The 25,079-nt window shown below is 40.8% G+C and overlaps 3 protein-coding genes across 3 annotated transcripts; all 3 read left to right on the forward strand.

Annotated features, from left to right (window-relative positions):
- The first annotated feature begins 1,601 nt into the window (after positions 1-1,601).
- On the forward strand, positions 1,602-2,522 carry LOC121180812. The gene has a single exon (XM_041036461.1). The coding sequence runs from the start codon at positions 1,641-1,643 to the stop codon at positions 2,241-2,243; it is 603 nt and encodes a 200-aa protein (XP_040892395.1). The 5' UTR covers positions 1,602-1,640; the 3' UTR covers positions 2,244-2,522.
- Positions 2,523-13,017: 10,495 nt separating this feature from the next.
- Positions 13,018-17,361, forward strand: LOC121180109. The gene is made up of 3 exons (XM_041035252.1): positions 13,018-13,172; positions 16,412-17,151; positions 17,352-17,361. Exons 1-3 carry the CDS (start codon positions 13,137-13,139, stop codon positions 17,359-17,361), a joined length of 786 nt encoding a protein of 261 aa, XP_040891186.1. The 5' UTR covers positions 13,018-13,136.
- Positions 17,362-17,492: 131 nt separating this feature from the next.
- On the forward strand, positions 17,493-23,165 carry si:ch211-207j7.2 (mitotic interactor and substrate of PLK1). The gene is made up of 3 exons (XM_041035309.1): positions 17,493-18,980; positions 20,529-20,602; positions 21,920-23,165. Exons 1-3 carry the CDS (start codon positions 17,519-17,521, stop codon positions 22,013-22,015), a joined length of 1,632 nt encoding a protein of 543 aa, XP_040891243.1. The 5' UTR covers positions 17,493-17,518; the 3' UTR covers positions 22,016-23,165.
- Positions 23,166-25,079: the final 1,914 nt, after the last annotated feature.

The raw sequence follows: 25,079 nt of genomic DNA on the forward strand, positions 1-25,079 counted from the left end.
GGCCTTTGGATCAACTGGATCCTAATAATTTGGAAGGAAGATGGGTCTTAGTCGCAGGCAGTCTGAAAGATTCTGCTTCAGCTGACTTCCTAAAAGGAAGAGACAGTGTAACTATTGATTTCCACAACTTTACATACACCCAAGCCAACCGTTTTGGTGCACTATGCGAGTATTATCCCCACAACATCTCAATGGAGGGCCATATCTTTAACTTAAAGGTGGGGACCTTTAACTTTACTGGGACCTTCTTCCACACGTCCTGTCCAGACTGTATCCTGTTGACCATGGAAGTGGAATCACCAAATTATAAGTCACTGGACTTCTACCTGCTGAGCAGAAGGAGGGAGGTGAAGCAGCAGGAGATGGAGGACTTCAGAGCTCAAGTGGAGTGTCTGAACTTGCCTCCACCTGTTGTGATGGATCCTACCAAGAAGCTGTGCTCAGAAAGGGTGGTGGCCGCTCAAACAGAGGGACAAATAAACTGAAAGACACTGAAAAGACAACTAGCTACAGCTACATAAATCAGCTGATAAATCGACAACTGGATCTTTTGTGAAAATGCTAAATCGCCTTTTTCTTTTCTGCTTCTCTAAATGTTTCTGTACATCAACATGCTACTATGCAAAAATACTGAAGGACAAGATTTTATTGATTTTCTCTGTTCTATCATGAAGCAGATCTATCCCTGACTGTGCTGCAGGAGAAGTTGCGTATTGGAAAGATTCACATAACTGATCTGTAACTAGAAATAAAGTCATTTTTAAGATGCAAGCTTCTGAAACCTTTGAAAGAGTTTTGGTTTTCAGTTAATTTGTAGGTACTTTGTTAATTTGGATTTTCACTGATGCATTATTTTAACCATTGAACTTATTCATCCCTCAGACATGCTGTTCATAATAAAACTGATTGACATGAAAGGATAGTGCTGCAGATAATTTACTGCTAATCTATTTGCAAGGGCCCTCCCTACAGTTGCTAAGCCAGAGTGGCAGCTGTCCTGCTCAGGTCTTCAGGATATGAATGCACTTTTTTCTCCACATTTTTGCTAACTTCAAAATATAATTTCTTTGTGCAATAAACCGTTGTTTGTGCACGTTTGCAAGCAGTTACGGTAGTGTGGCGAGAGTAGAAGGGATTTTATCATCTTTTTATTTTTGATCTTTGTTTGACTCTACATTGAACTAAATGTGAAGAATAAAATATGCAATATTTATTCACAGATTACACATGCTTGTTTTTATATAGATGATTAATGAATCTTAAGGCATTATTATGTGTATATCTAAAACTCAGAATCTTAAAGTCAGTTGACAATTGCTGTAATTTATTAAACCACCAGTATAAGAGTCCAAGAAAGAAAAAAACAAGTTTACCACAGGTATAAGAGCCAACGAGTAAACCTCCAGTGTAAATAATCAAAAGTCGCTGTACTCTAAACAACATTCATTCATTTCACAATTGCAGAAACCACAGGTGAAAGGGGGACTCTGCTCCCTGGTATTTCCAGAGTTGTGAAACTAAAGGTTTCTGGAAATATAAAACCAGAAAACCGTCCTTTATTAGTTCGCTTCTGCAGTACAACTAAGGCTTGTTATAATTATTCTGACAACAGCCTGCAATAATACAACAGACAGCAGATTATGATTTCAACATACAGAGTCATGTTTGCTGTCATCGTTCTCCTCTGCTTGATGTCTCTGAGCCATTCAGCTCCTCTGGCCTGTGAAGACTTGGTCCGGCCTTTGGATCGACTCGATCGTCAACATTTGGAGGGCAGATGGATTTTAGTTGCAGGAAGTCTGAGCCACCCACCGCTCATTGAGCGATTAAGACGTAGAGACAGTTCCACTGTTAACTTCTCCAACAACACCAGTGACGGCACCATCTCCTTCAGTCGCAGCACACATTTAGACAACAAGTGCTACTATTCATCCTACAACATCTCCCTGGAAGGCAGCAGCTTCACCCATGACGACGTTAACACGACCTTCATCCACACATCCTGCCATGACTGCATACTGCTGAGCTGTGATGTAGAGTCAGCGAAGCGACAGCACTTCTACCTGTTCAGCAGGAGGAGGGAGGTGGACCAGAGGGAGATGGAGGAGTTCAGAGCCCAGGTGGAGTGTCTGAACATGCCTCCACCTGTTGTGATGGATCCTACCAAGAAGCTTTGTCTGGGAGAGACTGCCAGTGATCCAGTAGCTCAAACTGAAGAGAAAACAGAAGGACAAAAAAACTGAGAGAGTGAAAAGACAGTTACATACATAGTGCTGATAAACTGTTTTTTCATAATCGGTGAATGTTTTGCGGAGACGTTAAAGTCACTTTTTCATTTGTATTTTACAAAATCTTCACACACTACCAATGTTCCACTGTCAAAACATCCTGAAAGACTCGACTAAATTCATTTTCTCTGTTATTTCATTAAAGAGACATGTCCTGAAATGTAATACAGGATTCAACACACCTGTATTTAACTTTTTAATTTGTAACAAGAAATAAATTTGTTTAAGACAGAACTTTTTGAAAATAGTTTGCTTATCACCACACTTCAACTAATGATGACATCAGATGCTATGAACATGACTGAGAAGCACAATGGGATACTTATTGAATATATTGATTCATTATGATTATATAAAGATTATATCCTTTATTAGAGGAACAAAAAGTGTGAACATCTACTGAACATCTACTGTGTGTGTCTATGTGAACTTGGCACACTCATTCTGACGACTTTTTTAAAAACTAAAGTAAATACATAATTTATAGGTTTCATTTTGGCATTACACTCGTTTGAAATTGATAAGCTAATATTTAACTTGACTTTAAGAATTAATTTAAAATTAAGTTTTGACCTTCCGATTTCCCCTCTCTAAATTCTGGCCCGGGGCAAAATAGGGGACTTTTGTTATCTGAGTGTGAACAGGAAGAGACACCACACTCTCCAAGGCTGCCACCACAGTCTTCATGTAGCCTCACTTTATGAATAACTTGAAAATATAATTTCTTTCTTGGTTTTGAATTAATAATGGGGGTAAAGAGCAACATGTGACATTTAGTCTTCTAAATTGATTTTCTCTTGGCTGAGGGCTACCGAGCTCCCTGGGTATGAAATTAAAGTAAAAAATAAAGTTTTCCATTGTTTACTACGGATCAGTGGTACAGAAAAAAGTAAATTCAGTGAGCAGCTGATAGGTTGACATTCAGTATCCTGAATGGAAATGAGATTTTGATGGCCTTTTTATTTTGGTCTTCACCCGACTCAGATGTTTTTTATGTAAGTAGACTAATGAAATACCTTGAGAAAACAAATGTGCTCAATTTTTATTCACAGATCACTTATTACCATCTATCCATTCATTTTCAGCCACTTATCTCTCTGTGTGGGTCATGGTGACAGTGAGCTAAGAGCAATGTAGCCCATACATCTTTCTCCCTACATTTCCTCCAGCTCTTCCCTGGGTGATCCCGCACCTTTCTCAGGCCAGAGGGGATATGTATTCCCAGGTATGGTAGCTCAATCTCAAAGTCACAGATTCAAAAAGGAGTTCTGGAGAACCCAGATCTTTCAAAATCAGTTAACAGTGGTTATCGTTTAACTATCAAGTCTATGAAACCACGGGTATTACACAAGAAACACTGAATGTTAACAGAAATTTCAATCTAAGAAAAGTAATACCAGCAAAAACCTACAACGTTACCACAGGTGTAAGAGCCAACGAGTAAACCTCCAGTGTAAATAATCAAAAGTCACTGTACTCTAAACAACATTCATTCATTTCACAACCACAGAAGGCCACAGGTGAAAGGGGGACTCTGCTCTCTGGTATTTTCAGAGTTGTGAAACTAAAGGTTTCTGGAAATATAAAACCAGAAAACCGTCTTTTATTAGTTAGCTTCTGCTGTACAACTAAGGCTTGTTATAATTATTCTGACAACAGCCTGCAACAATACAACAGACAGCAGATTATGATTTCAACATACAGAATCATGTTGTCTGTCATCGTTCTCCTCTGCTTGATGTCTCTGAGCCATTCAGCTCCTCTGGCCTGTGAAGACTTGGTCCGGCCTTTGGATCGACTCGATCCTCATCATTTGGAGGGAAGATGGGTTTTAGTTGCAGGAAGTCTGAGCCACCCACCGCTCATTGAGCGATTAAGACGCAGAGACAGTGCCACCACTAGCTTCTCCAGCAACACCAGTACAACCAACATTTCCTTCAGTCGCAGCATGCGATTAGACAACAAGTGTCACTACGCAGCCTACAACATCTCCCTGGAAGGCAGCAGCTTCACCTTTGACAATGGCAGCGTCACCACAACCTTCACCCACACATCCTGCCATGACTGCATACTCTTGAGCTTTGATGTAGAGTCAGGGAAGCGACAGCATTTTTATCTGTTCAGCAGGAGGAGACAGCTGGAGCAGAAGGAGCTGGAGGAGTTCAAGGCTCAGGTGGAGTGTCTGAACATGCCTCCACCTGTTGTGATGGATCCTACAAAGGAGCTTTGTCCAGAACAGACAACCAGTGATCCAGCAACTCAAACTGAAGAAAAAACAGAGGGAAAGAAAGACTGAAAGACAATGAGAGGATAATTTGTCACGTGGTTATGTATTAGAAACACATTAGAAACACATAACCACACACAACATTTTAACTAATGTATAACTAAAATTAAATCTGTTTTTAAAGTGAAAGTTTGTGAGAAGGGTGTGTTTTTCCACTTATTTGAAAAAACAAATTTTTTGACACTATGGTAAAGTCCCTCAAAATCATACCTTAGAACATGGTATGCATGATCAATTAGTTCAAAATTCATTAACTTAGTTGACTTTGTAAGCTTAATTTTTCAAATACATTTGGTCTGGGATAAATTTGAAGGCCCTGAAATCAGATTTTCATGTTAAACACCAGGCTTAATCATCAACCCTGAATAAATATTAAAGAACTGTTTGCATATAAGGTAAATTTGCAGTGTCTTTGACACTCGCAGTATTGTGAAACTACAGTTTCCTAAAACAACTATAAAACCACCCAGGCCTCTTTACGAGCCTAATTTCAGTCAGACACTACATTTTGACGGAGAGTTGACGTAAATATTCCTTCTAGATTATACCATAGACAGCATACAGTATTTTAGATACAGAGATATGTTTTCTGTGTGTGTCATAGCCGTCCTCTGCTTGGTGCCTCTGAGCCATTCAGCTCCTCTGGCCTGCGAAGACTTGGTTCGGCCCTTGGATCAACTTGACCCTCGTCATTTGGAGGGAAGACGGACTTTAGTTTTAGCTGGTCTGGGTGATCCATCACACCTGGAGCGCTTCAAGAGCAGAGAAAGTGCCGCCATTTACTTTGCCAATACCACTGAACCCTCCAAACTTTCCTTGAAGCGTGCCTACAGTTTTAACAAGAGCTGTCAGTATCTGCACTCCAACGTCTCCCTGGAAGGCAACCACTTCATCATCAGTGATTTCAACTTCACCGTGACCACCCTCTACACTTCCTGTCCGGACTGTTTGGTGGCGCGCTTCAGCAACGAGTCAAAGAAAGTGGTGCGTTTGTCCCTGTTCAGCAGGAGGAGGGAGGTGGGACAGCAGGAGACTGAGGAGTTCACTGCTCAGACAAAGTGTCTGAACATGCTTCCACCTCTTGCGATGGATCCCACCAAAGAGCTTTGTCCAGAGTAGGTCTCCAGTACTGAAGAGAAAACAGAGGGACAAAAGGCTTAACACAACACAACTGTCAGTGGATGCTTTGTGTCAGTGCTAAATTGTGCTGTTGCAAAGACAGAGCCTTCAGCTGACAAGAGAAATGTTGAGAATAACATATTAATAAAGTGTGCTGTCCTTGAATCAACCCTCAGACATTGCCAACATAACATGGCTTGACTGGATTTCTTTTTACAGTATATTGCCATCAAAGATATTGTATCAGTCAACGGACTTATATATGTTTTAGATGTAGTGTCAGAGTTTCTTTCTTTAGTCTCTCTCTAGAGAAAATGTGAAAACTGAATGGAAACATGATTAAAATTACATGATTAAAGATTTGTGCCAGTTCTGCACCTGAAACCAAGGAATGTGTTTGAGTTGGATTTGCATAACATTTTAATCAGGTCTCTTATTTTAGTTGTTTCTACATAATCTGTTTTTGTTTTTTGTTTGTTTTTGTTTTTTGCTTGTTTTTGGGCATTATTTCCTCTCAGCCTTATTCCTTCAAGATGCAACTTTTAGCAAACACATTTTAGAGGAAAACATACTGAGATGTCAACTGAAGAAGTCTATATTGTCCTGATGACACAGCTTTGACAAGGCGATGACAGTTTTGTATATTTATCTTCTTTAAACAACTATCTTTACAATCTTGTTTTGATACGATGTGTATTAAGAAGAATTTAACCAAATGTATCAGCTCAGCTGTTTATATTTGTACAAAAACTCATTTTGGTTGAGGTTTTACTTACTTATAAACTATAACAAAGGAAAAACACCGAAACCATTTGGTGGATTTTCTTCATGCAGTGTGACATTTCTGGACATTAGTAACAAAATGACAGAAAACAAAGTAAAGCTCCAAACAAATAAAGAGTCACAGTACATATTTCACAATCACAAAATCCACAGGTGGAAACAGGGACTCTGCTCTCTGGTGTTTTCAGTATTATGAAAGTGGAGGTTAACTATAAACCCAGACAAGCTTCTTTAGCAGAATCATTTTCAGTCACACACTGTGATTCAAACTGAGTCTACATTTCATGATTTCAACATACAGACACATGTTTGCTGTGTGTGCCATCTCTGTCATTCAGCTCCTCTGACCTGTGAAAACTTGGTGCAACCTTTGGACCCATGTGTCCTTTGGAGGGCACATTGGCCTTAGTTAGAGGCAGCTTGAGGGATCCCCCACATATGGAGTTGTTCAAACAGATCTTCTCCAAAATGAGTGTGACCTCAAATGGTCTTTATCCTTCTCCTCTCACAGTGACAGCATTTTTAAATTTGTAGATTATTATGTGAATTTCAGCTGTATTCATTTACAAGTTGATCCATTAAAATCTAAATTGTAATGTGTTCATTAATGAAATTAGTTCATGAATGCATTTCAAATAAAATTCAATCCAACAGTACAACTCAGTGTTGTCTGTTTGTAAGCGAGCTATGTCTTTAAAAAAAAAAAAAAAAAAAAAGCAACAGGCTCCTACATGAACACAAAATTTCCTGACAAAGTTCACACATTTCTAGCTTTTCTTCATGTGTAGGGCTACCTGTAGCTTGCTGAGTTGATAAAAGTCTGTTCTTTGTTGTCTTAGTGGGGGTCAGTATGGCTAATGTGCATTGGTTTGGTTTCTGATGATATTCAGGGAAGTAAAATCCATCATGGCCACAGTAAGAGAAACTTGCCATGAAGAGTTTAAAGTCAGGCCTGTTAAATCTGTAAATTAACTTCTGACACAATTAAATCTGAAGCAGCTTTACTCACTTTAATAACTAAATAAATCTGTGCAAACAGAATTTTCTATAAGGTTTTATTTTTACATGTCCCTTAGTATGTTGACACAGTCTTGCTCCATACTTTCACACTGTTGTACAAATTAGCAGGAAGGCGCAGTATAAAGTCTACAAAAAGGAGATTGTCCTCTTTACTTTTGTCTTTCTCTGGCTCGGATGTTTTCATCACATAAATGACCTAAAACACCATGAAAAAATTAATATATAGAACTTTTGTTTCAAGACCACTAACCAAAAGCAACTTTCTTTTACTGTCAATCATCAACCCTGAGTAAATATTAAATAACTGAGTGCATATCAGGTGACAGCATGTGTTGTCTATAAATTTGCAGTTTATAAAATGATTCCAGTACAAACAAACTCAAATGTACCAGAACGTGTAATCTGGAAAAAGTAGACACAGTAAAAGAGAGCCAAACGGTGTTAATATTAAACATTCACGGTACTAAAAAATTCAAGTTCATTTCACAATCACAAAATCTGCATTTGGAAAAAGGGACTCTGCTCTTTGACACTCGCAGTATTGTGAAACTACAGGTTCCTAAAACAACTATAAAACCACCCAGGCCTCTTTACGAGCCTAATTTCAGTCAGACACTACATTTTGACGGAGAGTTGACGTAAATATTCCTTCTAGATTATACCATAGACAGCATACAGTATTTTAGATACAGAGACATGTTTTCTGTGTGTGTCATAGCCGTCCTCTGCTTGGTGCCTCTGAGCCATTCAGCTCCTCTGGCCTGCGAAGACTTGGTTCGGCCCTTGGATCAACTTGACCCTCATCATTTGGAGGGAAGATGGACTTTAGTTTTAGCTGGTCTGGGTGATCCATCACACCTGGAGCACTTCAAGAGCAGAGAAAGTGCCGCCATTTACTTTGCCAATACCACTGAACCCTCCAAACTTTCCTTCAAGCGCGCCTTCGGTTTTAACAACAGCTGTCAGTATCTGCACTCCAACATCTCGCTGGAAGGCAACCACTTCATTATGAGTGATTACAACTTCACCGTGACCTTCCTCTATACTTCCTGCCCAGACTGTTTGATGACACGCTTCAAGAACGAGTCAAAGAAAGTGGCGCGTTTGTACCTGTTCAGCAGGAGGAGGGAGGTGGGACAGCAGGAGACTGAGGAGTTCACTGCTCAGACAAAGTGTCTGAACATGATTCCACCTGTTGCGATGGATCCCACCAAAGAGCTTTGTCCAGAGCAGGTCTCCAGTACTGAAGAGAAAACAGAGGGACAAAAGGCTTAACACAACACAACTGTCAGTGGATGCTTTGTGTCAGTGCTAAATTGTGCTGTTGGAAAAACAGAGCCTTCAGCTGACAAGAGAAATGTTGAGAATAACATGTTAATAAAGTGTGCTGTCCTTGAATCAACCCTCAGACATTGCCAACATAACATGGCTTGACTGGATTTCTTCAGAGCTTTACAGTATATTGCCACTCAAGCAGATATGTAGAATTCTTATACAGGAGTAAGCAAAACAGCATGTTTGTATTTGTTACCTTTTAGCTCATCGATTCCCAAAAATACTTTTATTATTAGTCTGACAAATTACTGTCACGTTGTTCAGCTAATTTGAAGCAAGTCAAATTTTTAATAATTAATCAAAGATATTGTCTCAGTCACTGGACTTTTATGTTTTTGATGTAGCGTCTCTCTCTAGAGAAAATGTGAACACTGAATGGAAACATGATTAAAATTACATGATTAAAGATTTGTGCCAGTTCTGCACCTGAAACCATGAATGAAATGCCACCAGTCCCTTAACTTATATATTTTTAAATGACTAACAAATTAATGCATTTGAGTTGGATTTGCAAACATTTTAGTCAGGTCTTTAATTTTAGTTGTTTCTACATTATTATTTTTTTTGATCATTATTTCCTCTCAGCCTTATTCCTTCAAGATGCAACTTTTAGCAAACAGATTTTAGAGGTAAACATAATTTCCTGATTATTTCAATAAGTAAATCAGAACGTTGCTATTCACAATTTCTGAAATACAGTTGGCAGACTTGGTCATTTTCAAAGCTTATTACCACGGTTACCACATGTTTTATGAACAATTTGAGCAGCAGGTTGCTGAGGCTGAAGAGATACTGAGACGACAACTGGAGAGGTCTATATTGTCCTGATGACACAGCTTTGACAAGGCGATGACAGTTTTGTATATTTATCGTCTTTAAACAACTATCTTTACATTCTTCTTTTGATATGATGTGTATTATGAAGAATTTAACAAAATGTATCAGGTCAGCTGTTTATATTAGTACAAAAACTCATTTTGGTTGAGGTTTTACTTACTTATAAACTATAACAAAGGAAAAACACCAAAACCATTTGGTGGATTTTCTTCATGCAGTGTGACATTTCTGGACATTAGTAACAAAATGACAGAAAACAAAGTGAAGCTCCAAACAAATAAAGAGTCACAGTACATATTTCACAATCACAAAATCCACAGGTGGAAACAGGGACTCTGCTCTCTGGTGTTTTCAGTATTGTGAAAGTGGAGGTTAACTATAAACCCAGACAAGCTTCTTTAGCAGAATCATTTTCAGTCACACACTGTGATTCAAACTGAGTCTAGATGTACATGTCATGATTTCAACATACAGACACATGTTTGCTGTGTGTGCCATCTCTGTCATTCAGCTCCTCTGACCTGTGAAAACTTGGTGCAACCTTTGGATTCTCATCCTTTGGAGGGCACATGGGCCTTAGAGGCAGCTTGAGGGATCCCCCACATATGGAGTTGTTCAAACGGACATTCTCCAATGCAAGTGTGACCTTAAATGGTCGTTATCCTTCTCCTCTCACAGTGACAGCATTTTTAAATTTTCACATTATTATGTGGTTGAATTTCAGCTGTATTCATTTACAAGTTGATCCATTACACACATCCACATTACAATTTAGATTTTTCTAAATTGTAATGTGTTCATTAATGAAATTAATTCATGAATGCATTTCAAATAAAATTCAATCCAAAAGTACAACTCAGTGTACTCCTGAGTGATGAAATGTCGGCGAGTGAGTTTTGATACCTTTGGCTGAATCTGAGCACAGAATGTTCCTGGATAACTCTACATTCATCCTGTTCATCAGCTGTGAAATCATTAACAAATGATGGTAAGGCAGTTCCATTAGCAACCACACATTCCCAACACATAACAACTAACTTTAAACAACATTTAGCTGCCCAAGAAACATTCAGTAGCCAAGTGTCCAGTTACTTTGAACCCTTGCAATTTGGGCACCATGTGTTAAAGGGCTATATTTGACACACAGTTATTTCAATGTTGACTTAAACCTACTCAAATTAAAGCTGAGGCCTGGCACGTAAATGCAGTATCAATGAATCAATTATTTTTGTTTCAAAGTGAATGAAAAAAGAGTAACTGTCCACATACTTGTGGCCTGGACTGTATGTACTCATTTTTTTTATATTCATCAAATTTGAAAATTGCTCTCATCCAGACAATGATCTTGATCATACATAACTACTGTGTGCACTGTTGATGTTTGTCTATAATTACATTCAGACAAGGCAAGGTTGAAGATTACCATTCTGAAAATCTGTGATATTTTTCTAACCACTATTTATTTCCATAAACTATCTAAATAAATATCCCACAACAACACCTCAGGTGGAAGAGAACCACTAAGTTTTCTGTCATTGCACATTGCATAACAGAATCCACAGTTTTGGGTAATGTGCATGTCTGGTGTCACAATAGTGGACAGTTTGTACTATAAAACTGGACAGGTCTACCACTCCAGAGACAAATTCTGACTGAGAAACCAGACTGAAAGGCAAAGACTTGGTATCATAACGGAATCAGCAGAATCTCAACATACAGAGACATGTTTGTTGTGTGTGCCGTCACTCTCCTGGGCTTGATGTCTGTGAGCCATTCGGCTCCGATGGTCTGTGAGAAATTGGTCCATCCTTTGGCTCAGCTAGAGCCTCATCAACTCGAGGGTAGATGGGCTTTAGTTGCAGGCAGCCTCAAAGACCTGCCATCCATGGAGGCTCTGAAACTAAGAGACAGCATCACTATGTACTTCTCCAACACCAGTGAAGCTTCCACTGTCTCTTACACCCAAATCAACCGCTTTGGTGAGCAGTGCCAGTACCTGCACTACAACATCTCAGTGGAACGCAGCAGTTTCACCTTTGATGGGGGGAATCGCTTCGAGCTCTCGGGTTCTTTCCTCCACACATCCTGTCCAGACTGCATGGTGATGCAGTGGGTTGTAAAGTCACAGAGGAGAGTATCTGTGGACTTGTACCTGCTGAGCAGGAGGAGGGAGGTGGATCAGAAGGAGATGGAAGAGTTCAGGGCTCAGCTGAGGTGTTATCAGCTGCCTACACCCGTTGTGATGGAACCCACCAAGGAGCTTTGTCCAGAACATCCCATGAGCCAACCAACACCAGCAGCAGCAGCAGCTCAGATTGAGCAGACAACAGTGGAACAAAAGGCATGAGGGACTTTGGCACATTTGTACACAATATTAAGTCACACATTTTATGGAAAAAAAAAACCCAACAATGTCATTGTGTGCTTTGTACAGGTTGTATATTTACGCCATCTAAATACCCTGACATGGCATGATGGGATTTGTTTCGGTAGAATGCCTATTTATGTTCTGTTTCTGTGTTGCCATTTAGTTTGTTTAGTAATGTAATGCAGGCGACAGTTAAATAAAATGAAACCCTTGCTGAATTCAATTCCCCCTGGAGTTTTGTTGCTACGGCCCCACTAGGTCTTGTATGACCTGTAGCTCATGATGACTAATGTGAGCAAATGTTTTGCAAATCTAAGAGCAATATTGTTGTGATACTGACATTACGAGTCAGTCTGCTGACTTTATGACACTACTTGCTGTTATACTATGTTTTAGCATTTGATGTAATCCCAGAGGTGCCTCTTTCAGCCACTGTTTGGCAAAAGTCAGATAGGTTCGCTTTAAGGGCAAATTCATGAGTTATAATTTTGGTCTACATGAGAAAAAATAAATGATTGATTTGACCACTTAAAAAATTCAATTGGTTTATTCTACTACAGTATAGATTACACCTTACATTGTAAATGAAAATATTCTTTGAACACACAGATATCTGCAATCATACAAACTTCAAAAGTAGCAGAAAATGTTATGGCATGAAATCTCAGATTTAAGAGGACAAAATTCAAGTGTGCCGTGATATAATCACATCACACACACCACTACTTCCCCCACCCCACCCCCCTTCTCCCTCTGGTACATTCTTTCATTCACTTGCACCGTGCAATAATCAACGTGTTGCTCACTAATTGGATTAGTACTATACATTTTCAGATCCACAACAGTAGGGTAAGCCTCAAGCACACGTGTTTGTGCATGCACCCATGCTCACTCTTGTTTATGCATTAGTGGATGTTTGCTAGTGTGAGAATGGCACACAAATGTGGGCGTGCACAAACAATGTACTGCGGGTGTTAGTGTGAAACCAAGGAGGAGATACAGGCTGCGACACACTGGAGCTGTGAGAAAAAGAGATTCCTTGTGTGCTGATTAATCATTGGTGGGCTGAAACAAGAAGCGCGTGCGTTTTCAGAAATGTATGTCTGTCATTCGGAGAAAAGCATTTTATGAACAGGTATGTGCAACTGTATATTCAAATATTCTGTGAATTACTCTACTTTTGTTGAACTTGAAACTCTTGTACACATACATGAAAACAATCAGGTAAATAATTACCACAGTGGAAATCAACCATGTTGCTGAAATGTTTCAGCTAAATCTGTGGGGACCAGCTTTTACTTTTGTTACTTCTTGCCACAATGACTAAGGCACATCAAAGTAAGTGACTGTAAAATGTGCAAGGAACTATGTCAGCAACCATTAGATAGTAGCAGAACTAATTCTAATTAGGGATGAAGTTGGCTGCATTTATTTAAATTCATTTGCATTTTTGTCAAATGCCCTTAGATCTTAAACTACCCCAGGACACTGCTGACCCCAGAAAGGAGGGCAAGTTTATTTGTAAGGCCTGTCGTAGATGTATTTTTAATGATGATCATGATTTTGCTGTTCTTTTGATAAAGTGAGCCCCTTTGTAGATAATGAGCAAAACAAAAGCCTGTTATGTAATGGAGTTTTAATCTGCAATCTCTTGCAACCTTACTTAACCAAAAGAGAGAGTTGGAGAATCTTTGGTTAAATTCTGCAAGCTTGCTCTGTGCAAATAAAACAAAGCAGGATGTCATATTAGACACATAATACCATTAGTTTGCTGAAGCAAATGTGCACAAGGGAAATATCTCATTATGGCATGGCAGAGTTTACACTCAAAGTAGTCAGATTACATTTCCATGCTTCAAAATAAATGAGGGTTTTGTTTCACTACTGCAGCATTGCAGGATCATTGTATTAATTGATTTAAGCTTGTTTGTTTGTTTGTTGTTTGCAGCATTTTCAACCGAATCAGCAGGTGTGGGTGAATGAAACTGTTTAAGCAGAGATTCGCATTAGATTACTTAGCAGAGTTTGAACTGTTACAACAGCTGCCTCCTCTCTGTGGCTCATTTTCATGCTTTGTTTCACCATGAAACTTTATGTTGTGAACTCTCTGTCAATGAGTGTATAAGAATAACTCAACTGTCAACATGTGGTCATGTCTAATCTATTGTACAACAAACCTGAACTTTACCTGAAAACACATAGAGTTCTCCACTTGTTTTCTGTGTTTGGGTTCTATGAAGCCCAATTAATGAGCTGAGGTTCTGTCTCATTTAGACACAGTAATAACTTTATGGGAATGCCAACTACCCGACCCCGCCTACCCACTCTCCCACTCATGCCCCATGAGAAAACAGCCAGTCTCACATCATCCAGGGTACGTTTCAATAAAGGGCACTGAATGGAGTCAGCGGCACATTCTGAGTCCAGTCTAATAAGCCGTTATACGACACAACACAGACGTGTCCATCATGTATACATAGGACCGGACACAAGCTGTTTCATCTGAAACATATTCATATTTTGAGAATAGAAAAAAACTTTAAAATGTTGGCAGTTCACTGGGTCTGCCACAGTGGAGCAGATGGAGTGCACAATTTCATCAAATATAATGACTATATGCAACTGGTGAGCGGTTCCCCAAACCAACAATTGTTGATTGTAAACACTGTTTGTCATAGCGCTCATGACTCACTGTTCCCTGACTGTTCTTAAAGTCTAATTTACCCACATTAGGCCACATTGTTCTGCTCTGGTATCTACATGCTCTGCCATTATAATTACCACAGTGCTCCCCATTCTTCCTGCCATGTCATGCTGTCAGTCCTTATTATCATTACATGAAGAGGGAGATGTGCTGTAACTCTCTATTTATCTTTCTGTCCCATCTGTCTATCCGTCCCTGTTCATCAGAGACTAGTCATCCCCAGTGCTGTGATCTGCATTCCCCTTAATGATCAGTCACAGTGTTGGAGTCCAGCCTGATCAGAGTGGCTTGGCAAGGATCACAGTGGATGGGAACAGGAGTTTGTCAGAATGAAGGCTGAATAGAGACAACGTAGGAGTTGTTGGTGTGTGTGTGTGTGTGTGTGTGTGTGTGTGTGTGTGTGTGTGTGTGTGTGTGTGTGTGTGTGTGTGTGTGTATGTGTGTGTTTGTGTTCAAGAGAGGGGTGTAGTGAGGGTAAGTTTGATAATGGGTAAGTTTGAAAGTGTGTGTGTAAAAGAAAAATATATAGATATTGGAGGACCTGGACTCCCCCATAGCCCGTACACCTTGCAGCAGCCAATCCTATTGTTATTTCAGATTATGTGTGTGTGTGTGTGTGTGTGTTTGTGTGTGTGTCTCTGCGTGTGTGTGTGTGTGTGTGTGTGTGTGTGTGTGTGTGTGTGTGTGGTACTGAGCCATTCCCCAGCCTGTAAGCTGATTAAAGGAAGGTGTGTTCAGCAGAAAACTTTATACGTTGCACAGTGGAGTAGAGTAGCTACTACCATACAGCCAACAGACTGCCTGTCATACAATAACTAGAGCACTCAGGATGCCATTAAAAAGATAGGTCATGAATACACTACAAACTAACTGGATCCTTCCTGATCTAATACTGCACCACACAATGTTTTTTGCACAAAAGACAAACCAGCATAAGGTGTCATGGTAATCCTCCAGAATAGCTTCAGTGCTCTTAAGATTCTCCAAGTCTCTGAACTCTGCTGGTGGTATTAACACCATGCTATTTTACTTCATTTGTTGTTGATTTGTTTTGATGAAGATGGTGGCTAGCCCTGTCTGACACATCACTCCACAATCGCACAGTTGTGGTTAATTGTGTCGAGATGTGAAGACTGTGAAGGCAATACCATCTGATTCATTCTCACTTTCTTACTCACTGACCTTGTGTGTCCTGTATATCTGCATTTGTTTTATTTCTCCACTTATTTAATTTGATTTTCCATCAATTTGTTGCCCATTTGTATTTGGATGATTTGTGTAGCACACACTTTTTGCAAACTCTGATGACAAAAGTTGACATCATAACCAGTAAAGCAGCCAATGTGAAAGTAAAAGCCATTTGTCCAGAAAAAAAAATTTGTGTTTACCTTATTTCTTTAAAATTGTGTATTCCTTTCCACTAGCTGTAATATTGCAACCCATGTTGAATGAGGTGTGAAAAGTCAGCATAACACTTAGCATTTCAAATCTATTCCACAGTAAATGTCACAGTGAATATAGATGATGATTCATTCCTTTGGTAATATTCTAGTCACTCATTTCATCTGAGCTGAAATAATGGGATTTAAAATGGGTGGCCATGTTTGATGTTGAACTCCAATCATTCTGTTGTCCCCTCCTTCCCTCTGTGTTCCTCTGCTTTCACTCAGACTGACTGGCTGGAGGCCGATCATCCTGACTGCTCCAAACGGTTTTACATCAGCTTTGTTGTCAGCATGGCAACAAAGCCTGTGGCCTGGCAGGAGCAGGGTCCTGTCAGTTCACTAGATGGATGGGTCAATGAGTCCTGGGCACAGGGTGAAGTGGGTGCAACCATGAGCCGCAACTCCCCTCTGCAAGACAAAAAGGCTCCCAGGGCGGAACCTGAAGAGGACATAGATGTCCTGGAGCCTGGAGCGCAAGACAGAGCTCCACAGGAGGACCAAACACGTTCAAGACCAGAACTAGCTGATGCAACCAAATTGGAAAATCAAGAATCAGCAACCCCTAGGGAGACACAAGTAGATGTGACAGAATTAGAAGTTCCCAAAAAACTACCAGAAGCATTACAGGTTCTGGAGGATTCTGAAAAGCCTAGTTTCCCACCACCACCTCCTCCCCTCAGTGTTTTATCAACAGAAGACTGCTTTGAGAAAGAGGGTTTTTCCAGCCCGGAGGGCGAGGCGGCCGAGTGGACCAGTGATGCTGAGATCATCTCAGACCCTGCAGAAGACCTTATCTCGCTTGATAAAGAATGGGCACAGGTAACTCAACTCACTGAACTAGTTGATCAAGAGATAGATTCAACCTCTGATGAGGTGACAGAGGATGATATGGCAGCAGAGGAGAATGACTCACAGCTGCACTTCTTGCCAGATGGTTTTGACAACTATGAACTTGAAAATAATATGTCAGAGGCTGCTCAGTATTCCCCCTCTGACAGTAACAATTCAGATGATGTACATGCAGTGCACTCCCCTCCTTTTGCTGACGAAAGTGAGGAAGAAAGGGAGGATGGATACATGGATACCACATCTTGCCAGCAGCAATGGGGTACATTAGATATCAGAAGCAAGCCTTTCCATCCCTCACATTCTGCCAATGTCTCAGTTTGCGTTGAACAAGACCCGGCGTCAGCCCGTCCTGCAGTTCCCTCAGCCAAGCAGCAGGGTGAGCTGTTGCCCCAAAGCCAATGTGCACTTGCCCCCAAGGGAGCAAACCAGGAAGCTGCACAACAGGTGCGGGGCCAGGACTCTCCACCTTTGTCGACTGTTGCCATGGAGCTGTCCAATCAGGGCGGGGCAGCTTCTCAAGGCTTTGGTTGTGTTGTAGCTGTGAGAGAAAGGCACATTAGGGCAGGGGGAAGGACAGAGGGAGAAAGCAAGCAAACAAGTGGAGAGGAAGGGCAGAAAGAGGAGCAGCTTGAAAGGAGCAAGGCAGTAGGGCAGCAACATGACAGAGGACTGTTAAGATATTCAAAATCGGTCCAAAGAGAAGAGCTTAAGACAGAAAAATATAGCTGTGCTGTTTCTTTTAAAAACAGCAAACACAACAGAATGGAGAGCGACTCGTGTGACGATAGCCAGAGTGACAGCGGTGTATCAGCAGACTTCTCCCCATGCAGCACTTTGGAGGGAAACACCAACATCTCTACAGGCACTCCAGCAACTGTACCCAAAGAGACTCCCATCGAGAGGGAGATCCGACGGGCTATAGAACGTGAGCACAGCTTGAGAAGGTCCAGAGGGCTTCCGAATCTACCCACGTCCCCAGAGTATGTAGATATTCCTTTGAGAAAAACTGTTCTCTGCCAGTCACTCACTACTAAATCTGAGAGGAATCAAGGCAAAGACAGGCAGTTTGCAGGCAAAAAAATGCAGCAAGAGATCCATGAAGAGGCCCGGAGGGAACAGGATCTGGTCAAGCTCGGAAAAGTTCCAGGTTTCTATGACAAAGGCACAGTTCGCCAACTCAAAGAGAGGAAACAGGTTTTTGAGGCCTTTCAGAAACCTAGTGACTCAGGTTTGACTGTCTCAACCAAGTCTAAAACCACATCCTGGTCCTCAGCCAGTGATGTTTCAACCCTGGAGAACCAGGAGGACATCTCATCACAGACATCCACCATAGGAAGCTCATATGTGGAGAGGAGACAGAGTGTAGACCTTCTAAGTCCCATAGAGTCCCCTAGCTTAACAACAGGAGGGGGTTCAACCATTTCAACTCCCCGAGGACCAGGCTTCTCTGAGGGAGCGGGTCGCCAAGTCATCATCCTAGAGAATAACCTGAGTGTCCCAGCGCAGAGGTTCTACCATGCCAAACGAGAAGCCGAGCCTGTCACCACAGTTGACTCTGGAAGTCCAAAGATCTCACCGTACGGGACAGAAGGACATGGTGGGATTAGAAAGGAGGAAAAGGAGGAGGAAGAGGAGGAGGAGGTTGTACCCAAGGAGAACCCCTTTTTCAAGCTGCGATCCTCAACTAATTTAATTAAAGTGGAGCAGGATATCCGGGAGGCTCAAGAGAGGGAGAAGGAGCTTCGCAAGCAGAGGATCAGCCTGTATGGGGGGACAGGGGGTGCAAAAGGAGGAGAAAGAAGAGGAGGTGGAGGAGGAGGAGGCGGAGGAAGGCCTGTCAGCATTGAAAGAAAGAGTCCCACATTTTCTTCCTCCTCACTGAATGGACTGTCCGCTCCTGACTCACCTGGCTCTTCACCCAGGTTTGGAACTGGATCTTCGGCAGGTTAGTGTAGCACAGAGTGTTAGTTTAAGGTTCAAGGGTAAAAGTGTGTGTGTGTGTGTGTGTGTGTGTGTGTGTGTGTGTGTGTGTGTGTGTGTGTGTGTGTGTGTGTGTGTAAGGGTTAAAATTGATTCTGCTTGTCCCCACAAGCTCACATAGACAATGTTTGTGTGTGTGTTGAAGCTTGTAAGTGTGGATATGTGTGTAATTTCTTACATCTGCGGTGAGATGATGAAAACTTCCTGAAACAGCCCAGTGAGCACATTATTTCATTTTTCTTATGGTCAGTGGAAAACCTCAGAGCAGCTTTCCAAACCAGTGTTACTAGCAATAATTTTGCACTGGAGACCTTAAGCTGGCTGACAAAGAAAATAAAAATTCTGTAACTCCACAATAAATGTAGCACCTAGTCTGTCATATTAATTGCAGAAGCTGAAGTGAGGAAAAGTCCTGAGTCATATTTCCAATCTATTGTGTCAGCAAGTAAAGGAATGCATTGGAAGAGTCCAATTTTGAGTTGAAGTCTAAAGCCAGCATTCAAAAAGTGCACACAACTGTTTTTTTTTTTAAGCTGGTATAATGATATATAGTTGGCGTAGAGACTTCTGACAACAAGAGTAAATGTAATATGCAGCAATGCCTATGCAGCCTACTGGGAGGACAGGTTATTAACAGATATCTGTGTGATTTTAACTTTGCTGCCACTGTGTGCATGTGTTGAACAGCAGTGGTTCCCAGCCAGGGGAACTTGTACCCCAGGGGACACTTCTCCAGTTGCCAGGGGGTGTGAGGAAAGTTTGTGAAGCTGAAACAAAACATATATAAATTATGATTTGATTTTGATTGGCAAAAGATGAAATAGCTATGCACAAAGAATAAATAAGTGGCCAAGTGTAATGCAAACCAACCTAAACAATAGACTTACTTTAAAAATATACAGTTTTATACAATCATTAGAGTTAAAATACATCCATCAATTAGAGAATAATAGGTACAGCAAACAAAATGGGTTGATAATAACCACTGATAGAGTATGTTTGACTGCATTATTAAGTGTGTTTTGTTGGCAGGAAAGGTTGCCATTGTGGGGGTTTTTTTTTATTCTTTAATAATGAAAGTCTCACCTGTCACCAGTCGTCATAGTTTAACAACTGTTTGACAAACTAACCAGGGTGTGCCACCACAGGACCTTAATGACCATGACTCACTGTTGGGAAATGAACAATCGTGTATTGTTTTACAATGAGCTGTATAACCTTTTTTATATTCCTTCATTTCTGGTGCCCATTTTCTCTTTCCATTTCACCATGTTCATGTTCATGTTCAATAAAACAAAATTCTCTAACTGAATTCCCTCAGCCCTTCTCTCTGTCACCTCTCGTTTTTCTCTGCAGCTTCACCGTGTTCACTTATAATTTGATTCAAGTAGGCTTTATTGCTCGCCTTGTGGAGCCCCAAAAAAATCACGGGAACACCCTTTCCTTAGTGCAACCCTGCTCTTGCTCTTCCTTGCCTTGCCTTCACCCACTTTTTTCTCTTTCTCTCTTGTAGCGCACCAGTCAGTTGGCAAGTTGGGCATGTGGCCTCCTGCTCAGGCTGAAGAGGAGAGGACTACCCAGCGAGAGGTGAGTCAGTAAAGTCAGTTTACCCATAGAAATAAAGGATAGGTATTACAATTTCCTTTATGCTACTATTTGCTATGAGTCTCTGAAAATTTGACCACGTGGAAAAACACCAGGCTTCACAGTGACATCTATTATTTATTTTTTGTTCTATAAATTAACACATCAACCCCACCTATCTGGCATACTTGGTATAGGACATGAAAATGTAGGCAAATCACCTTCCTGAGTCTCCCTGGAATTCAGCTAAGAAGATATCGTGTTCCACAATCAGGAAGCGTCTTTAACTAAGAGTTCACACAGTATATGAACTGTAATGTAGCTTTGGGGGTTCAATCGGTCTCTCAGCAGCCAATGGTCCAATGAATAAAGACTCTGTGGAGGATGTCAGCATCTTTTTCATACCAAATATGGGCCACAAACATCTGATAACAAACGGAACACACAGTAAGGAGCTTATCTTTATAGATAAGGAAAGAAGGCAAACAGCCCTGAGACTGAGAGAGAGAGAGAGAGAGAGAGAGAGAGAGAGGGGGGATGTGTAGTGGAAAATTGCTTTCACAGAGGGAAAGTGAGTGTAGAGTGGGCTTGTGTGTGTGTGTGTGTGTGTGTGTGTGTGTGTGTGTGCGTGTGCGTGTGTGTGTGTGTGTGTGTGTTTTAACAGTCAATAGTGGAGAAAGAGGAAAGTCAACTGACAGTCCCACTGATGTTTGTTACCTGCCTTGTGGGTCTCGCATCTCTTTGAAACTGTGGTATCTCTGATTAGAGTTGAGTGCTGCTCCGTGGTTTTAGCTGTTTAATTCAGTTTGGCTTTGATATGCCGGGTTTCAGCTGCACGGCTCAGTCTGACATTAGCATTAGCATCATTTTGCTCTCTTTCCTCTCGCTGTTGCATGTGTTTCTCCCTCTCTCTCTCCTTCTCTCTCTCTCAGCTGGTTGGTTATCGGCTCTCTGTGCAGACTTCAGGAATAAGAGGAGGATTGAAAGAGAAATTGGCCTCAGTTGTTGACTTAGTCATAGTGAACATGGCCTTGGATCACAGTCGCATTAACTTCCCTCTGACTTACAGGGCTAATGATGTTCATCCAAAAAGATGTCCTCCAGAGGAAGTAAATTCATCCCTCTCTTTTTATCTTTTTTGCTCCTTTTTCCTGTGTTGGCTTATTGGTCTTGTCTCCTGCTTCCACACATCTGATGTTTCTGCTATTTAATTCTCTTTCTTTTTCTTATTCCGCAATCACATACAACTTTCTGTCTACCTCCTCTTTTACCTTGGAATCACCACTTACTCCTACAGTCCTTTATTCCCTTTACAACCAGGTCCTCTGGAGTCCCCGGACCCCCAGACAGAAGAACCCTCTAGTACAGCGCTGGGAGTCAGGCCTTGTCAATGGACACAATGACGACGACGACTGAGGAGATGCTGACAGAGCAAACTGAGAGAGGGAGTAAGGTTTACAGAGATCTGTAGTTTTTGATGTGGAAGACAGAAAGACTGTGAGATAAAAGAGGAGACCTGTGTACACAACGTGGGAACAGAGTACAGGAGGGAGCAGTGATGAAAAGGAGGAAAGAGAGAGAGAGAACGGGAAGTGAGAAACAGGTCAGGGATTTCTGCTAGAAAGGGGGTCAGGAGGATTGGGAGCAAGGAAAAGGATTGGTGGTGGACTGAAAACCCTAAAGAGTCCTTCAGCATGGAGGAGAGAAAAAGGAGGAGGAGGGTCACCCATTAGTGAATAAGCACTTGGCCTGCTTCTGGTGCTTGAGACTCTGAGATTTACAAATGTAAAATGGCAAACAAATAATAATAATATTGTACTGGAGAAAAAAAATGTTAATTTAGTAAAAAATGGGACTTTAAAACCTTAATGAATTTCTTTACCATTATATTTTTGGAATAACAATGATCTATTATTTGTTGATGAAAATAGAGTAGTACAGTATTTGATACAGAAAAAATCTTGAAAGAAAAAAAGTGGCGTCACCAGTTTTATGCTTTTAATGATGTTTTGCACTGAGTTACCAGTTTATTACACCTGTACAATCTATTGCAATCCAGTACAATAGTCATGCAATAAATCCTACTTTGTGTAGCTCAGTCTGTTCATTCTTTTATTGACAGTGTCACAGAGCTGTTGATTCAACTTTGTGGTCAGGCCGTGTTAGTGGTGGGGATGTATTTGACTGCATTAAGCAGAATTTTTTTTTTCCTGTATAATTACCATACATTCATGAAGAAGCAGAATGTAACAACTCTCAATAAGGTAGACCAGTGTGACTTTAACACCAATTACACTCCTGAAAATGTAACTTCACAAAGACACAAAGACTTTACTGGAGGGTTATTTTATTTGACCTCATTGTTGGTGTTTTCAGAATAATTTCAGAAAAAATATATATAGTGATATAAATTATTGTACAAGTCTTAATCCGTGAATAGCTTCTCCTTTTGTTATTTTCATGCGTCACTACTGAAAGCTGGATTAAGACACCTTCTTTTAAAAAGTGCACCACTGATCTGGATTTCAGAGCTGAATAATGCGACCTAATACAAGCCTGCTTAAGTATCGTTTTTTTTGTTGTAAGATTTGTAACATTGTGCAATAAATGATGTACTTTGGAATGAAACGTGATACTCATATAAAGGTGTGCCCCCTTTTTCCCTTTATATTTGTTTCAGACTAAGTCGGATATAACATTAATACATTCGGTGTTATTCTACCAACTGATGTGCCACAACAATTCAAGACTGGGGTGGCATGAAGCCCACACTGAAGCCATGTCATTTCTATAAGTGTGTTCTACTCAGTTTCACTTGACTCATATCCGTTTTTTGACATTGGCTCTCCTTCGTTAGTGTTTGGGGTCCCCCACACCCCACAAGCTGAGCTTGCACATTTGATGAAGATGACAAAAATTACCATGAAGCATTGTAAGCACATATACTTCATGTTTTGTATGTTAAATGGGGTATTTAGGAACAAAAGGAGCAAATGGATTCCTCTTGATTTCCAAAAAATTGTTGACATGCAAAGAAATATGCATGCATATGTTTCAGTGATGGTACCTATGTTTAGGGTCAGAGAGGTATAATTCCCTGTAAGACCTCTTCTGAATAAACTAATATAAAACTCCAAAGAAAAGGTACGTAAAAAGTCCTATCAACACCCATTGTATTTCATCATGTTCTACAGCTGGGGTCTCTGAGACCCAAAATAAAGGGAACATTCCATTATCAGTGGCAAACTTCTGAAACATGCCGTCAGTTCAAATTTGTGTTCATAGGCAATGCTCATAAAATTAGGTCATGAAATATGAAGCTGATAAAAGATTAAATATGTTGTTTGAGCTTTTAAAGTGGGTCCAGTGTCTCCAGGACCCCAAAGACAACATGAGTGTTATAGTGCATATTCATCTCCCTGAGCTGATAGAACCGACACTATGTATGTTTTCATCGCAACATGCATGTCACAGATGCTCTTTGCTAGAATTAAGCAGCATAAATACCCCAGTAGACCTTTTTGTTCGTGTGTGTGTGTGTGTGTGTGAGAGAGAGAGAGAGAGAGAGATCACGCTTTGGTGACCTCCCAATCTCCTGTGAATAATTCATCACCTCATTCTGACTGGACGCAGCCCAGTGACATTGCCAGGACATTATTATTGGTGGAGCTGCAGCAACTTAAGAGTTCAAAATTATTAATAAACTTCTTTGCTCACTAGGCAACTTCCCTCGTGTTGCCATGTTGCCAGGCCTTGTGGCACATCCCCAAAGGCCTCTGTTTTGAATTGATGTTTAGTCTGATAACAGATATGAAAATGAAATGATACACACAGGATCAAAACTTGGCACTGAGAATATGGATTGTAAAACATACTAGTTTCTGTTTTGTTACCTGGGATAGAGTTCAAAGATTAATTTTTTATGCTCACGCTATCAAACATGGCAACCTAGCCAGGCAAGCAAACTGCACTTTCCAGGTTATCTGTCACGTTCATATCTAATCTGGCTGCTTTTCAGATGTGGTGACCCAATAATAAGACCGCACACCTGTCTATCACCTGCTCAGCTCCAGACTCATTTCCATGATATTTCATTATCACTGTCCTCCAAAGTCCTGCTGGCACGAAGTCATCGAGGCAGCATTGTGCGAGACAGTCGGCATTTAGAGGATTAGCAGCTGCACTTTTGATGCCTCTTTGTCAAGAGGACAAAAGTATGAGCTGAAGTGAAGGGGATAAGTATGTGTGCGTGCCTTTGTGTAGTTTTTACATGCGAGTGCAAGAAATGTTCTGTTTGTGCTCAAATGAGTGTGTGTTCGTCGTATGTGTTTGAGCATTTGTGTAGAATTAAACTCTCCCTCACGTGGTGGATTGCAACTAAGAGCTTTCACTCAAGCACTTTAATTAAGTTTGATAATAAGTACTTTATTACAGAGGCCCTTCATTTCCTCAAAATTTCCAAGAAGGTTTCCTGGAAAGA

The sequence above is a fragment of the Toxotes jaculatrix genome, chromosome 4, assembly GCF_017976425.1.
Source record: "Toxotes jaculatrix isolate fToxJac2 chromosome 4, fToxJac2.pri, whole genome shotgun sequence".
Lineage (NCBI taxonomy): Eukaryota > Metazoa > Chordata > Actinopteri > Toxotidae > Toxotes > Toxotes jaculatrix.